Source organism: Alosa pseudoharengus, unplaced genomic scaffold (assembly GCF_046254945.1).
Source record: "Alosa pseudoharengus isolate Yale_2024_CS ecotype anadromous, Long Island Sound unplaced genomic scaffold, YU_APseudo_1.1 YU_APseudo_1.1_scf_16, whole genome shotgun sequence".
Classification (NCBI taxonomy): Eukaryota; Metazoa; Chordata; class Actinopteri; order Clupeiformes; family Clupeidae; genus Alosa; species Alosa pseudoharengus.
The window spans coordinates 4,190,713-4,208,517 of record NW_027468630.1 but is presented as its reverse complement, the minus strand read 5'-3'; the positions used below and the strand labels follow the sequence as shown (position 1 = coordinate 4,208,517).

At 44.8% G+C, this 17,805-nt stretch overlaps 1 protein-coding gene across 3 annotated transcripts in view; it reads left to right on the top strand.

Moving 5' to 3' along the window:
- Positions 1-1,022: 1,022 nt before the first annotated feature.
- piezo1 (piezo type mechanosensitive ion channel component 1 (Er blood group)) overlaps positions 1,023-17,805 on the top strand; it is an 88,197-nt gene continuing 71,414 nt past the window's right edge. Inside the window, exons 1-2 of one of the 3 annotated variants that reach the window (XM_076286769.1) lie at positions 1,023-1,428; positions 1,622-1,813. In XM_076286769.1, coding sequence (XP_076142884.1) covers positions 1,750-1,813 — 64 coding nt within the window. In that variant the 5' untranslated portion in view covers positions 1,023-1,428; positions 1,622-1,749. Of the gene's footprint in view, positions 1,814-17,805 lie in introns of all 3 variants that reach the window. The other 2 variants (XM_076286768.1, XM_076286766.1) reach the window with 2 other exon arrangements.

The following is a 17,805-nucleotide window of genomic DNA, read 5'->3' as shown; positions in this document are numbered from 1 at the left end:
AGTAACCTGATGATGATGTTGTTTAGTTAAGTAATCAACAACTTCTGAACAATGCAAGCTACACTTAAAATATGACGTTAAGTTAAATTAAGTATGAAATTAAGTATCAGTGCCTTTAAACGTATATTGTTTAAGGTGTATTCTGAAGGGGTGCGATGGTCACCTGAGGCATGTTTTTTTTTTAATTTTTTTTATCCTGCATTTTACGGCTAACACTAAGGTTTTCACAGGGAATTATACAATTACCGGTATGCATGTCGATATGTTGATATTGCAATAAAAACATTGTGCCACTCAGTTGCCCAAGTCATCCGAATTTAAACGGCAAGCATCTCTGTTGAACTGTTGTGACAGTCCAGTGACAGCAGAAAAAATAGCCTCGGCCTACTATCACCACCAATTTCTACACTAGATGGCAGCACCGTACAGTGTTTTAATTATCACGACACGTTTTTAACCTTAAACATGTTTTAGGGTTCTTAATAATCCGTCTGAGTATTTTTCTGTTGACCACATGTTTTTATGGGGGGTTTTTTAGTTGTTGTTTTTTTTGGAACAGCTCAATAATTGTATTGCATCAAACCTTAAGAGGGACAGTGGCCAATATTGTCCTGAGCAGTAGGCTACGTGTCAGGCTACCGCATGTTTTTTTGGCATTAGGATAATTCCGTGTATTGAATGTCAGTGTGAAAAGAACCTTGCAGCGATTGGTAAATTGGTGTAAAATAAATAAATAAATAAATAAATAGGCTAAATAAACCACGTAATAAAATTTCAGTCTGGTCATATTCAAGTTGTGAGTTAGTAGCCTACAACTTTTTTTTTTAAATAGTTGAAGTAGGCTACCTGCAGATAAAGTGACAATTCACCTGTAGCCTAGGCTAGGCTATAGACATGTAATGTGTCTTACAAATGGGGCATATCTAACCTAACAAAAATAGTCAATGAAATAAATTAATCTTCAGTTCCCCGATCACTGCTACATTTAGAGAAGTTGTGTGGAGTAGCCTACTGGTAGGCTGGCTACTCTAGCCTACGTAGAGAAAGTCACATTGCCATGCTGGTCGAGGAAAGCATTCGGCACCAGCCCTCTCATTTGCGAACGCGAGAAATATGCTTAGTTCAGGATGAAAAAGTACACTGGACGCTCCCAGTTCTGGCACAGTCATATTATCATCACAGTGGGAGTTGCACTTAGTTGAAACAGTCCTTCTAGCTCAAACTGTTGGACAGCTGACGGAGTAGGCTACTAAGTTTTCGCACTGTATTTTAAAACGTGAAAGTTATCTAGCCGATAGAGTTTGAGCTGTCAAAAGTGAGTTGTGTAACAAAGAGGAGGAACAGTGGAATTTATTACCAAACGACTCACATTTTCCAAGAAGATATGTCTTCACGAGGAATATGCAAAGAGCGTGTTCAGAACTAAAGGCAAGCTGAAGGATTTGGCGGTCGTGAGCTTTTGGGTATTTTAATAATCTGTCGGTTCAGGCAGGTCAATGCTTTGAATAGCCCACAGTTAAAACGTCGCCATAGAACTTTTTTATTCTGAATACATTCAAATGTTAAAACTGAACACCAAAATGGAAACGTGTTAAAATATTCTTAATTATGCTAACTTAAGGCGGACAACCATGAACAACAGCTTTGAACTGGATTTCTTTCTACCCGTTGAGTGGAATTTACCGCTCCGTCGTGGAATGTCAGCGGGACTGTAGCCGGAGCTAAGCTGTGCACTTGGGACGCGCTCTCATGGAACTCCAGGTGGTATGTGGACTGCTCTACTGCTTCCTGCTACCAACCTTCTTGCTTGCAGGTAAGCAGTTTAATAGATACATTTTAAGTGAGTGCTGCCAAATGTTGTATTTTATATTTAATCCAATGGGTTATTGATCCACATTTGGTTGGCCTAATCCGTAAACTAGGCTACTATAGCCAGGTAGCCAAGGCCTCCATGATTCCAAAATTGAATCAACCCACAACTTGCTAGAACTTGGAGATTTCATTCTTAGCCTATACAAATGCATTTCTTCTAGTTAAAGAAGGTGAAAACGGTCCTCATTATGCTCAATTGTTTTGATGATTATGTCTGTTAAGGGCATTAAATGAATAGCCTAAAGATACGTATTTAATCAGAGCCCTGTACCTCTTTATCAATCTGATGCACAGTGATGAGGGACAACTCTTGATTCATCTGGTGTTTGAACAGCCACACCTTCAAGTCTGATGTTTTCTTGATGATTAAAGACAGTAATAAGCCAGTCTGCCAACAGCAGTATGTGTGTGTGTGTGTGTGTGTGTGTGTGTGTGTGTGTGTTTGTCATGTCTTTCATTTCCTCTCACACAAACTGCATATGGAATTGAAAGTAAATTCAAGTCATCTCAAAATTGCTCAGAAAAACAAAGTTCATCACTTTGACCATTTAGTAGTGTTTGTTGGCTAGAGAGAACACATGCCCTTTCCTGGGAAGGGGAATGGGACCCACTCAGATTTACCATGCTGAAGTGTGTTCATTTATGTCATGCTGTGAGTGTGAGGTTTCCTGTGAGACTCATAGAAGTGAAAAGAAAGGCAGCAGACAGGATGTTGGTTGGGGACTTCTGACTTCTCCTGTCACGTGGTGGTAGTGCGACTTATGGTTGGCAAGGGACTAAAACAGTTCCTTACAAGAGCATTGGCACCCTCAGCCATCACACCCGTTGTCAGCCAGATTCCCCCACTCTTGTCCTCACTGGCCTCCACCTGGTCACATTTGCCTCCCATCAACAAGCATAGTATACAGTATGCACTGGGTTGAGTCTCTGTCACTCACTACACGTGGTGTGATTTTAGATATACAGATCTGAGATGAGAGGTGGTAGTGGGGAAGGTGTGTGTGTGTGTGTGTGTGTGTGTGTGTGTGTGTGTGTGCATAGTAGAGTATCCTGTGATCCGGGTACCCATTCATTACCTTATGGTCGGTATCAACATCTGGATGACAGCATTATATGTCCAATATCATTATGCAAAAATCACTACCTGAGCACAGCAAGCAAAATGCAAACACCAACAGAGGTTTTGTGAACACATTGCCTAAGTTTGAATCAACCTGAGATCCTGACCCTAACCCCAACCAGCATTATAGTGTCCACAAGTGAAGATGTCCACATGTTGGTAGGGTGGTCTGGCAATGTGTAAATGGTTATTTGAAACATCATCACATTTTCGAACGTTTCGTTTTTATTTAATATTTTCTCCATTATTTGTGTATCTACTATGTTTTGTAGATTATTTTGATTTTGCTCTAAATACGCTAGTCAAAAACAGTAAAAGAAATAAACTGTGATGTTGTACTGGGGGTAGTTGGGCTACAGCGCTATCCACCGGGACTGAGCGCCTACGTTCGCTCAAACACACACTGGGAGCTCACTGTCTCCCAGTGCGGTCGGCCTGACGCTGGAAAAGTGTGAACATCACAGAAGGGAAATAGAAGGCCCCAGAGTACAGGGCTCGCGGCCGAGACCCCAGCTCTGCACTCACATAGCGCAGTCTTTATCCTCCGCTTGGGGGTTGCCTGGTATTTATAGAGCTGTGTCTGAGCCTGTGAGGCCTCGGCCACCCAGAAGCCAAAGGCCCACTGCCGCCTGGCCTTAGTGATTGGTAATGGTAATCATTTGAAGCCAAAGGCCCACTGCCGCCTGGCCTTAGTGAAAGCCAAAGGCCCACTGCCGCCTGGCCTTAGTGATTGGTAATGGTAATCATTTGAAGCCAAAGGCCCACTGCCGCCTGGCCTTAGTGATTGGTAATGGTAATCATTTGAAGATGTGAATTGGGGGGGGGGGGTGTATTAACCCTGGACTGGTAGTTAGGCTAGAAGTAGATTAGACTGTTTCTATTGTAATAGGTAATCATGAAAATTGACCGATTGCAAGCCCCGCCCACCGAACGCAGATGAGCTAATGGCAGTTCAGTAGCTCCGTAGTAGTTGTCGGGGGATGCCATCCATCTCTCTCCCGCTCACTTTATCATGTATGGTGTGAAATCCTGGAAGAACAAAAGGTGCTCTCCTTTTTGATTTAAGTAACCAACTTGATGGGTGGACTGTAACAGATGCATTAAAATGTAGTTGTTGATGTGTAATATGCCTGATATAGCCTACTATTTGGTGCAAGTCAGGGTTGTACCAACCTGATTACTCTTGGTCAGGTGCCAGTAATATCCTTGGCGAAGTCTGTCTTTTACGATTATCAGGAAAAAATATGTCATATCTAGCCTATGGTTCCAGTTCTAGCCCTTGGTTTTATTGCCAATGACCTGTGTCGTTTCTCTTTTTATGACACAGTACCACATTTGTCATATATAGTATAGTTGCACTGACTGCATGGTCATACAATGTGATTTCTATAAGGAAAACAGCAAATGAAATATGTGTGTGTGTTTGTGTGTCTGTCTGTGTGTGTGAGTGTGTGTGTGTGTGTGGACATAAAAGTGTGTCTGTTTGTACAATATACACACACATGTTGTACATGCATCTGTTTCCATAGAACTGATATGAAGAAAAAGAAGGAATAAAAACAGCTTTAAATAACCTCCATGAGCACACACCTTGCCAAATTTGTTGTCATGAATATAAATGTAATTTTGTCGCAGCATACCACGGTAGACGCAAAGCCTCATGAATCCTTGCCACCGCTCAAGCTAACTTGACTTGTGTGAATGCCATCTGCGAGGTGCTGATAAGCCGCGTTGCCAATGCGCTCCAGCTGTGCCGTATTTTTAAAACACCTGTATCCCCTGCTCCATCGCAGCTTACAGACACACATTAACCAGCATTATCCTGTAAACACACTTAATGCCACAGAAAGCACAGAGCACCAGGGCCTCATGCTATGACACCAAGACGGAAGGAAGAAAACTTTTTTCTATTTTACTGACTTGAGGGTGGTGTTTATTTTAGTGTAGGCCTAGCTAATATTAAACATGCATGTGTATCTCCCAAAAACCTGGGAAAGCCATGACACATTTTTGTTTTAGGGCAAAGCTGTGTTGTTTTTTTTTTTTTTATTTCCTACCATCTTGCCAAGTGATTTCTATTCTAACTTTAATTCAATCCTGTTTGCTAATAGCCATAAAAGATGAGGTTTAACTCTTAGAGGTGGACGAGTGCGCTAGAAAGCCCGGCCTACGGCTGGTGGTAGCATGTACAGATAGCAGGAGGGGGAGAGGTGGGCCGACTCCGAGGCTGGCATAGGGAGGTGCTGGGGGTGGGAAAGAGGGCCGCTAGCCCTGGCATGCCTGCCATTACCTCATGTGCGGAGTCATAAACAGCACACTTGGCGTGCATGCTAGCGCAGCCTGCTGGTGCGGACATCCCCTCACTTTAGCTAATCCCATCAGTTTTACAATCAGCCAGAGAGCTGGGGAGCACTGGAGTGGGCTGGGCCGGGAGAGAGTGGGGCCCAGATGCTCAGTGCACTCATCTTCTCCTTTCCTTTCTCTCTCACTCTCTCTCTCTCCCTGTCTCTCTCTCTTTCTCTTTCCCCTTCTGCAAGACAGGAGTTAGGAGAGACCGAAATTATAGCTGTGTCGTGTGTGCCTGTGTCTGTGTGTGTGTGTGTGCGCGCACATCTGAGTGAGTCATCATGTGCCAGTGGTCACAGGCCTGTCTGAAATATGCCCTGTCTCTGTTAATGACACACTCCTTGTGACTCTCTCTCTCTCTCTCTCTCTCTCTCTCTCTCTCTCTCCTTCTCTTCCTCTGTCTTCTCTCTTTATCTTTTTATCAGTTGTTGGCCATGTGCTAACCACGCTCAGTTGGAGGCCCAGTCTATTTACGGGACCTGCCCATCAGGATCACAGGCTGTAAATGGCCTCTCGGTGTGGCCCCTGCGATCCTAGCGGGGTCCAGCGCACTGTTTGTTTGACTATGGGCCGAGGGCAGGCAACTCCGTTACGTAGGGCCCTGTCCTATCCCGCACAGTGGAACATGGCAGCCATCTTTTTCCATCAAAACAGGATGTAGGTTGCAACGGGTGAGCACGGCAAGGCCCGATGGCTTCCCAAAAAACAATAGAAACGGTTGTGCTTTGTTTTAAAAAGTCTCCGTTTCAAACAATGGAGCTGTTTTTGTATTGCAAGGGTGGGTTATTTTATAAGTGTGCACAGCGGTGGAATTTAACCTGTTTTTCCTGACACCCAACGCCTCAGTTGTGTCAGCAGCAAACACGGAGCATTTTTCCGATGGCGCAGGACAGGACTTCCAGGCCACCTGACACGCGCACACACACACACACACACACACACACACACACACAAACACACACACACACACACAGACACACACACACACACAAACACACACACACACACACACAGACACACACACACACACACAGACACACACACACACACACACACACACACAAACACACACACACACACACACACAGACACACACACACACACACAAACACACACACACACACAGTGAAAGATGGAAATTTTCACACTCAACTGCACGTTTTTCTCACCATGCTTTAATGTTCCTGACCTAGATTTCATCATTTTGGATGTACCCTGTGGAACTATAGTAGGTAAATCCTGTCTGGTTCCACATGTCCCAAATGATTTGATTGCAGTCGGTGAGAACACGCAGATCACATCTCATGGCATATTTATCGCCAATAAGAAAACTAGAGTTGCTTTGAAGTTCGTATAGATTTCCCAGCCTGGCTTCTGTCTCTTCCCGAGGCAGCGGTGTATTGCGTCCACCGCCGGGGCTAAATGCCAGACAGGCCGGACCGGAGCCGGACGGGAGCCTGCGAGGGCCAACCGGCCTGTTGGAGCATTTCTCTCTGAGAGGCCTAATCATGGCCACGGTGATGAGTTGAGCAGATGACTCTGACTCAGCCAAGCTGGCCTTGATCGCTATCTCAGGACCAGACACAATGCAGGCTGCTGCTGCAGTCCCACTCACACACACACACACAGACACACACACACACACACACACACACACAATGTGTGTGTAGTCTGCAGCGAGAGAGATAGCTAAGGCTGAGGCCGCGCTGAGATCTGTCGTACGTTCGGCAGCCTTCTCCTCGCTCAGTGTCTGAGCTTTTAGAGTATGATTTACGGCACATGTCATCCCCTCTGGACAGTGGAGTGTTGGAATAACTGCAAGTACAAAGTGCTTAAGCTATCCTCTTAAAGATTGCTGTGGCGGTGATGATGATGAAGATGATGATGATAGTGGGGAAACTGCAGCCTTATGTCTATTTGGGTCCAAATAACACAGATGGTTTATTTGGCTGTTCAAACTGTTTAGTCCTGTCTTGTTTTAAGAGACAGAAATCCCCCAACAATAAAAGTCTCTTATACTTAGAATGTGTTACTAGACCAAATAGTATTTTTGCCATGTGTGTGTCAGTGTCAGTGTGCGTGTGCGGGTGTATTTGTGCATGTGCGTGAGTCATTATGGGTTTGTCAGGAAGCAAGAGTGCTTGTTGTTTGTCAGTGACTGGACTTATTGTGCCATACTTCTCAGCTGAGCCGCTTCCAGAACATTCTGTATTCCTGTTGTGTGTGCATCTTCTTCTTTCACTCCCCCCATTACTCATTTCCTGTTTGCTGACTCATGCTATTCTTATACATACATGGCAATTGAGCATGTTCAAGAACATTCATCCGTCAGGAGAACTCCTAGCTGGACCATGCCGAGACGGGCCAGTATAGCTTATGCTGCACTGATTTGAGATTTGCATACAGTATGTTTATGTGTAGTTTCTCATTACACTTTTTTATGTGGTGGAATCTTTCTGAGGAGATTATTGTTACATGTTAACAACAAAAAACAAGTTTTTTTTAGTCTTAAAAAGGGCATGTCATTTTTCTTTGCTGTTATTACCATTATGTCTATGGTTATTACAGCCCAAAAGAACCTATGTTATCACAGCGGGCAGTATGAATGGAGTGGAGTGGCGATAGGAACTGCCGAGTGGTATGGAATGGCTCTCGTTAACAGTTCTGATGTGCGTGTTTACTAAAGTTAGCATGTGGACTGTTCCCAGCTTGATTCTGTCCGCTGTGGTTAAATAGAAGGAATTCTGTTTGGCCCTGGTGGTTTATTGGGTGCAGGCAGGCGGGGGGGGGGGGGGTCTCATACTGCCGAGTGCTGAGAGGAGAGCGGGGGGGTGTGAGAGGAGAGTCCACCTTCATCCATCATCTCATCATAGAGGCCAACCCACACAGACGCTTGTGCTTTATGTTCTCTCGGTTGCTTTGAGTTTTTATATTTGCCATCAATCTTTTTGTTATTCACAAATGCATATGCTGTACATTCAGTCATATTCTGGCACTGTTTATTATGCATTCTACACAGCACACCTTCACAGAAAAAGTGAATATAAGATATAAGATAATGTAGTCTATATTTTAAACATGCAATATACATCAGAAATCATGACATTATGTTATATTGTACATTGTACTTTTATTCTACTCAAATCATTCATGTGCTGTGCCTAATATGCATCTACGAAAGACTGTAAGCACACTCACACATCATATGCATTGTATTTGATGCTCATCCCACTCAGGTCTGCACAGAGATCAGAGCTCATCAGCTGCTCAGAGCTAGAGCCAGGCACTTGACACGAGTCCAAGAAGAAAATCAGGCCCTGGTTTTTCATGTTGTCTGTAATTAAGGGTTGAACTGCTTGCAGTGGTATTTGTAAACCTAACGCTGACATAAAAAGTCCATTGCCAGGAAGTCACATTGGTTGGGTGTGCAGTGCTTAGTGAGAATTTAATTTTAGTCTGAACAAGGGGAGAAGGGATAAAAAAAGACCCAAAAATTCCACCTAGAGGATGTAAGAGAAAAAGTAGACATACTGCATTTAGTTTAATTACACCCTAAACAGCATCCAGGATGCGTTAAAAACAACACATTAAAATTTACAGCGGAAAAGCTTCTCCTTTCTCATTCAGCTATCTATGCAATTCTCGCTCATGTGAATTTCATTTTTCACCGTTGATCCTTTTAATACCTTAAGGCAGTTGATTCATTCAAGTTATTCTTCCTGTTCCCGCTCTGGTGAAAAAGAATGCAAACTCACGTCCAAAGTTGTTATGCCAGTAATTTCTCTCGGGGACTGAGAATGATTACTTTAAGGCACAATGGCTCTGTATCGGAAGCACATTCCTCTGGGCAATACTTTAATCACCCAGATGTGGACAGCTTAACAGAAACATCCATCACACACCCATCTGCAGATGCTTCACACATCTGAAGGAGCAGGTGATCTAAGGACCAAAATGGATCACTGCACTGATCACCGATCATTCATTTTATAAACCCTCAAAATGATGATTAACACCCTTTTGATCAGTCATGCTGATATTTGGGTGATTTGCCTGTTCACGTTTTAACCCAGAGTAAAAGAATGGTATTATTAGACCATTTTAAATGGCTCTTTGTGCTGTATGTATTCTTTTCAGAACCACTGAAAAGCCTCATAAACGCATTGCTTTGTGATCAGTTACTTCCCGGAGTGGCTTAGGCAATGTGGGGTGTTATGAAATGCTGATTCTATCAGTGGACAGCTGAGGGAGTTTACCACAGAGTGCTGACACTGTCTGTGTTGTCTTTCTCCATCACACTAAGAGGAAGGAGATGAAGATAGTGATCTCTAAGACTGCAATACTCCCTACATGACTTCCATAAAGACCAGGTTGGAGCTGCTTCACTATTGCCGGAAGCTTCAGTGCTGTACTGAGGTTCGAGGTCAGAGCAGAACACCGACTGCACACACCGCTCCACAGTCCCAGGTGTAGTGTTTCATCGCCACCCTGCCCGTCAGCTGAGGACAGGTGGTGTGGGGGATGACCTGCCCACTGCAGTGCCCATGGAGAGAGGAAACGTTATACAGATGCCATTCTCACTTTTAATAACAGGCCTCATGAGGGGGACCGTCGCCAGTGTTTAATGGAGGATAACTAGGCTCTGATTTCACTCCCAAGCACGTGCAGACACACACACACACAAAGACACATACAAAGATAGACACACACACACACAGCAAGGTGGCATTTAATGGCAGGCGGTAGGGCGGGCACCTGTTGCGGTGGCATAGGAATACTTTTAGACGTGCTGAAGCCGCCATTTCTCTGCTTGCTGTGGTCGGGGCAACCACAGCAGACAAAACACAGTGTTTCCTGTCTGCTGAACCCTACATGCTCCATTCAGTGTATCCATCCACACTGAGGACACAGTCATAGGTCACTGTGTATCTCTTCTAATCAGTCGGCAGTGAAAGTCATACTGCACAATAAGCACCACTGAAGGGTACAAGTCTGCGGTTTATGCTAGCATTGTGGCTAGCACAGCCCTATTCATTAGCATATACTGAGGTAAAAAATAGTCCGTTTGTGTTAATCCTCAATCTACTGTGAGATCTGTTTACCGTAAAACTAGTGTCAGATAAACTTAAAGAAGAATTTTGCATGTGTCAGATACCCTTTGATTTATAAATTTGCTTTACTCCAAACTGTTAAAATTCACATTCAAATGTGTAACCATTTTGTTTACTTTAATCTATTTTGTTTACTTTAATCATAAACCTCCTTGATTCCATGGGGAAAGACTTGTGACAGACTGCTGTTGTTAAGCTTTATTACACGGCTCTTCATAATGCTGAAGAATGCTCCATTCACTTTAATGGGCCTTCCCAACTTTCGGTGGTCTGCTAATTCTCAATAACAGACCGTTGCTAAGTATAACAGACCGCTGTCAAGGAAAATGGGTTTTGTGCTTCTATTTCACGTCTTTCATATCACTACGCAATAGTGTTGTCACGATACCAAAATTATGACTTCGATACGATACCTGCCATAAATATCACGATGCTCGATACTGAAACGATACTACGGCTAAATCCTAAGATATCTGGAAAAGAAAGGACTCATACCTCCTCCAAGTGTATTGAGTCATTTGTGTTGTATTCGGTGCACTTTTGTAGTGTGCAGGTCAATTCTGGGTTCTAAACTGAAATATCTGAACTGAAACTATCTGAAATAGTTGCAGATTTCACTTCACCTTTTGTTTTATCCACAAGGCCGAGGACGGTCGGCAAAGAACTACTGTATGTTGACGTTGGCGGCGCACTCACTCACTCAGAGCTGCCTGCTTGACACGCCCACTTGCCTAGATGCGTGCAAGGAGCAGTGAGAGCAGCAGTTCACGGAAATCGTATCGTTTTTTGCGTGAAGGCATCGTGATACCTTTTTAGGATCGATACACCGTGCAACACTACTACGCAAGGACTGGAACTTCATTCAAAAGTGAAAGCGGACGGTTGATCAGCTGTGTTCTAAAGAATGTTTGATTCAAGTTCAGCGTGTGCTGTTGCGAACTATTTGTTTCTCAGCAAAAGCCACAATGAAACGGTAATAAATAGGCTATAGCCTAGGCTATGTAGGCTAAAGAGTCATATCGTGGGGAGTTTATTGTTTCGGTTTGGCAAGTAGCCGTGTAATAAGTGGGATAATGTATAGAACGCCGGTCATTATTGGGAAAATAAGTCCCTTCAGGGCGGAACAAGACCCGGTTCGCCGTCGGGACTTATTTTCCCAATAATGACCGGCGTTCTATACATTATCCCTTACGTATACACTTTAGTTAACCTGAAGCTAAAGGCTAAAGACACTAGACTTCTCTCTAGTGTTGTTGTCTGTGAGGTGATGCAGAGGGACATGTGGCCTGTGGTTCATCCTCAACCAGCTTTTCCAGTTTTACCACCCCCCCCCACCCCATCTCACTTTTGAGCTACAGAAAGGGCTTCTGGTCTTAAAGGGACACCAGGCAAGCCTGATGCTTTTTCTCTACGAAACTCCCCCTCGCTCGGTCTGAAGCTCTTTTCCTTTTCTTTGCGTCTTCCGTCAAGGGTTTTCGCTGCTTCTTCGCCGGCTCTGCCATTATACACATGTTTGCAACAATCTCTAGCGTTTCGTTAGCCTGCCTCTGTGCTGTAAACTGATCCTGCTTCGGTCGGTGGGTAGGATACACCGAACTTGCAAGTGGGATTCTTCCTACAGGCAGTAGGGGCGGGCGAGAGAGCCTTCATTCGCCCATGAGTCATTTAACCATATACCGACTTACGAAGTTGATTAATTAACACGAAAACGTTGCCTGGTGTCCCTTTAACTTAGTTTAGTCTCCTCAATGTACTATGTTGTGATAAGACCTTAGCAGTTAAAGGGACACCAGGCAAGCCTGATGTTTTTTCTCTACGAAACTCCCCCTCACTCAGTCTGAAGCTCTTTTCCTTTTCTTTGCATCTTCCGTCAAGGGTTTTCGCTGCTTCTTCGCCGGCTCTACCATTATACACACGTTTGCAACAATCGCTAGCGTTTCGTTAGCCTGCCTCTGTGCTGTTGATGCAGCATGTAAACTGATCCTGCTTCGGTCGGCGGGTACGATACACTGAACTTGCAAGCGGGATATTCTTCCTACAGGCAGTAGGGGCGGGCGAGAGAGTCTTCATTCGCCCTGTAATGAGTCATTTAACCATATACCAACTTACGAAGATGAGTAATTAACACGAAAACGTTGCCTGGTGTCCCTTTAAAACTTAAAGGGCAAGACTGCTATGTAGGTCATTCAGCACTTCCTCACATGTAAATGCTGTAACTGTTATGTTGTTGAAAGGAATGCCATAAGTATAGGAAATAGAAACTAGCCTTGTCCGCACTGGGTATATGTGTGTATGACCTGATGATACCAGGAGTCTATTAAACTTAGTAAGCACAACAACAAAGGTAGCGTACTGTTTTGTTCAGACAGGAGATTGTCACGCTGAAAGCAATAGAATTCCAAACTTATCTCTCTGTCAAGTGTTTTATCATTCTTGTCAGTAAAGTAATCTGAGTGGCTCTGTCCTCCCGGTGAAAGCAATTGGTAGAAAGCAGAAGCAGGCCTCTCTGTCTGCGCCATCAGTTTCTCTTCAAAGGAGCTCTGTGTCAGTGAAGTCGAGTCCAGTCAGTGGATTGCCATCTGAAGGCCACTGCGGATGACAGCACAGTGCGAGATAGCATAGTTGGCATGCACATTACAAAACATGTCGGATTCTGCCAGCATTCCTCAGTCCCGTGTCCCGACAAGCCCGAGGGAGATTTATTTTCCTCACTTTCGATTTCCACAGCAACCGGTGGTGAAACACACGACACGAGCATTTTGTGGTAAATGGTGTGACCTTGATATTTTTTGATGATTGAAACAGAAACGAAGAAAAAGAAGAAAAGAAAAAACCGTTGAGATGTTGAGAGGGCAAAGGAGACGAGGAAGAGGAGGAGGAGGAGGAGGAGGGGATGAAGGAGTGAAGAAGAGGAGGAGAAGGAGGGGATGAAGGAGTGAAGAAGAGGAGGAGGAGGAGGAGGAGGAGGAGGGGATGAAGGAGACGAGGAAGAGGAGGAGGAGGAGGAGGAGGAGGGGATGAAGGAGTGAAGAAGAGGAGGAGGAGGAGGGGATGAAGGAGTGAAGAAGAGGAGGAGGAGGAGGGGATGAAGGAGTGAAGAGGAGGAGGAGGAGGAGGGGATGAAGGAGTGAAGAAGAGGAGGAGAAGGAGGGGATGAAGGAGTGAAGAAGAGGAGGAGAAGGAGGGGATGAAGGAGTGAAGAAGAGGAGGAGGAGGAGGGGATGAAGGAGTGAAGAGGAGGAGGAGGAGGAGGGGATGAAGGAGTGAAGAAGAGGAGGAGAAGGAGGGGATGAAGGAGTGAAGAAGAGGAGGAGAAGGAGGGGATGAAGGAGTGAAGAAGAGGAGGAGAAGGAGGGGATGAAGGAGTGAAGAAGAGGAGGAGAAGGAGGGGATGAAGGAGTGAAGAAGAGGAGGAGAAGGAGGGGATGAAGGAGTGAAGCCTGCCTGCTGTCTCAGAGCAGAGATATCAAACAGCTGACTTTTACAGCAGCAGCCTCATTCTGCCTCTCATGCTGAATGCTACATTTCTTATGGGGCGTTTTATGGAAAATTGCTTCACAGCGCTGTCAGCCTGCGAGAGAGAGAGAGAGAGAGAGAGAGAGAGAGGCAAAGATAGAGAGAGAGAGACAGAGAGAGAGAGAAAGAGAGAAAGGGAGAGAGAGAGCGACAGAAAGAGTAGTGTTTGTCAAAGTAGAGAGAAAGTTTGTGTGTGAGACCTGCAGAAAAACAGGGAACAAGAGAGGCCATCCACACACACACACACATACACACACATGCAAGCCACGCACACACACACACACCACATCGGAGGCGGTTATCTTTGCCAGCCACATGGAGAACGCCTTTGGCCTGGGATGTCACGTGAGTTGTTCACGCTCGCAGGTTGCCTTAGAGAGAATGGAGAATGGGGAGCTTTCATATGAGCATATCTGAGCATATATGAGCACATATAGCATAAAATATTTGATGATAACTTACAACTATATCATTTCGAGACAGACTTATCTCGAATCTCTTTGAGACACATTATGTTATCTATGAATGAATATCAAGATAGTGCAAGACTCTGAAATTGCAACTGTCAGTGGCAAAACACTGTGTTGCAGTAGACAACCACTCTATGTTGAGTAACTTGGAGCTTGACTGATGTGCCTTGTAATCTGTCCCTAGTGATGCAGACAGGGTTCCCATGCAGTAGCTTGTACTGTGACATTGCCACTGCCAAAAAAAGGCCTAAAGGGCCGAGATGAGAGAATCGTGTTAAAGGAAAAAGTAAACATCTTCAAATATGTCTGCTCACCCGTTCCTGAAACATACCCCCAGAGAACCCTTGGTGCGTCCATCCCACATGCCTTCACACGCCCACAGATATGCCAGAGAGAGTGCTGACGGGTGTGTTTTCTGCGGAAGAGCGGGAGAAAGGAGAAGGTGACGCTCCTCCTCATGCTCTTCCCATTCGGACTCTCCCCTCTCTCCTCCCGCTTTGTTTGCCTTGGCGTGCCTCTACTGAAGGGCTGTCAGTGTGTGTGTGTGTGTGTGTGTGTGTGTGTGAGAGGGATGGGAAATGAAAAGGATTGTGTGATTCCTCGAGAACACATGCATCAAGCGGTAGCCTGAAGTTTTTAAGCAAAATTGAAGATAAATGAAAAACAAACGGAGTTGTAAATGCAGACAAAATGCCTTTGATTAAATATGAACGTGTATTTAGAACAGAAATGTACACTCTTAAAACAATGTGTCCAGATGGGGACAACAAGTTTGTGTTGTTTCCTTTTTTTATTTGTTACACAGTATGTGTTGAAAACAACACAACTTGCCTTGTTTTTTAGCACATCTGTGTCCAGATAGGCACAACACATTAATTTTAAGAGTGCATAGTCAAAATGTCTTAAAGCAAATGTGAATGTACATTTAGAATACATGCCTGTAAGGAAATATAAAATAGAGTGAATGTAGATGCAGGTTTGGAGAGTTGCAGGGGGGAGTAGAGCATGCAAAAGCCCATGCGGTCGGTATTGGAAAAGGCCTTTTGGCTTAGATGGGCTGTGATTGAGTAGGGTTTGAAGTGGACAGGACTAGAGTAGTAGTATTGAGTAGGGTTTGAAGTGGACAGGACTAGAGTAGTAGTATTGAGTAGGGTTTGAAGTGGACAGGACTAGAGTAGTAGTATTGAGTAGGGTTTGAAGTGGACAGGACTAGAGTAGTAGTATTGAGTAGGGTTTGAAGTGGACAGGACTAGAGTAGTAGTATTGAGTAGGGTTTGAAGTGGACAGGACTAGAGTAGTAGTATTGAGTAGGGTTTGAAGTGGACAGGACTAGAGTAGTAGTATTGAGTAGGGTTTGAAGTGGACAGGACTAGAGTAGTAGTATTGAGTAGGGTTTGAAGTGGACAGGACTAGAGTAGTAGTATTGAGTAGGGTTTGAAGTGGACTAGTAGTATTGAGTAGGGTTTGAAGTGGACAGGACTACAGTAGTAGTATTGAGTAGGGTTTGAAGTGGACAGGACTAGAGTAGTAGTATTGAGTAGGGTTTGAAGTGGACAGGACTAGAGTAGTAGTATTGAGTAGGGTTTGAAGTGGACAGGACTAGAGAAGAGTTTTCCGCTGCAGACTCTCTAAACCCCTCTTCTCTTCTTTTCTCTTTTCTTCTCTTTCTTTCTTTCTTTCCACCTCTCGACTGGCCAACTGGGTTAGAGGAAACCTTCCACCCACTCTCTTACTCCCTTTTAATCTTTTTCACAAATGTGAGATTCTGGGAGACAGTCTTGGGGACTGAGGGGGAGAGAGAGAGAGAGAGAGAGAGAGAGAGAGAGAGAGAGAGAGAGAGAGAGAGACTGCCAAACAATCCACAGGGTTTTTATTCTGGAAGAACTGGAAACTTTGTCACAGTGGCATGATGTACATGCCTGGCCGTATAAGTATATGCGCAGACACATACATACACAATCACACATACATACACACACACATACACACACACACATGCTCAAGCATGCATGTTATGAGGGGAAAGGGTGTGTTCCCCTTAGCACACTTTACCCTCTCTCCCCATAAAAGAAAACCTTCTGGAGATTTTCAAACGTGAACTGGGAGGAAAATATGCTTGAAGGAAATCTGTGCATCCCCCAAGACTGCTGCTGCCGCTATGATCATGAAGCTCTCATCTGGCTTGTATACACTGATCACTCCAGTGTCCACTCACACATGTAAAGTTCCCTTTTATCACTTCTGTCAAAACACACAGATTTAATCTTGTAATTGGCAGCAGCAGTCTGCGTTTGACGTTGATGGATGATGTCATGGAACACGTCTGCCAGGCTTCACACACTCAAGGCTCTCGCCTCCATCTTGGGCTGTCTCAGACTTCTGTGGATGGAAGAAGATTTATTGCACATGATCACACATGATGTTGTTCTTTTCTCTTCTGTGCGTCCTCCTTGCCCTCTCCAGTGATTGTGGCTAAGAATGTGAAATCGGAGCCGTGGGTCGGGTCAATAGCGCAGTAGGGCCGGGGCCCGCCGCTGCAGTGAAGGAGTTGTGGTCGGGCTGAGTTTCTCTGTCCAGCACATCCCGGGTGGAGTGGAGCCATACGATCGTAATGAGAACACAAGAGCCACATGCTGCAGAGTGGAGACGGCCGAGTTTGGGGAGCTGGGGCAGTTTGGGGCAGGGAGGGGAGGGTGGAGGGAGGGTGGGGGGGTGCTGGAGAGGGGGAGCCAGAGTGACTCATTCCTGCCAAAGACTAGAGCCAGAAGTATTGAGTGATTCACATGTCTGTTACATGCACACACACACACACACACACACACACACACACACGCACACGCTCACTCACTCTCACACACACACTCTCTCTCTCTCTCACACACACACACTCACAACTGAAATCATCCTGCCAGACGATTGTAGATATATGGTCCATATGTATGGGTATCTGGTTTGGGGTAATGATAGGGAAGCTATTTCCGATTAGCCTGAGATAATTAGGCATGGCCTGACTGGAAGGAGGCAGAGTAAATTGGTTGTGTATGATAATAATCTCGTTTACACCCCTCATTACACCCCTCTCTACAAGATGCTCTTGCACATCTCCCTTTTGTACACACAGACAGACAGATACACACACACACACACACACACACACACATCAACAATTGCATATACACAAACACAGGCACATCAACAGTCATGCCTCAGTGATTAGGGAGAGCCATTGAGAGTATCAAATGGAAAATGACTCATTAATTGGTGATTATTCCACCACATAAGAATTTGACACTTCAAATGTATCAAAACAGTAATAATGAATGAGTGCCTCATTCTGATATCTTTCCGTGGGCCATCCACTCTCTGCACC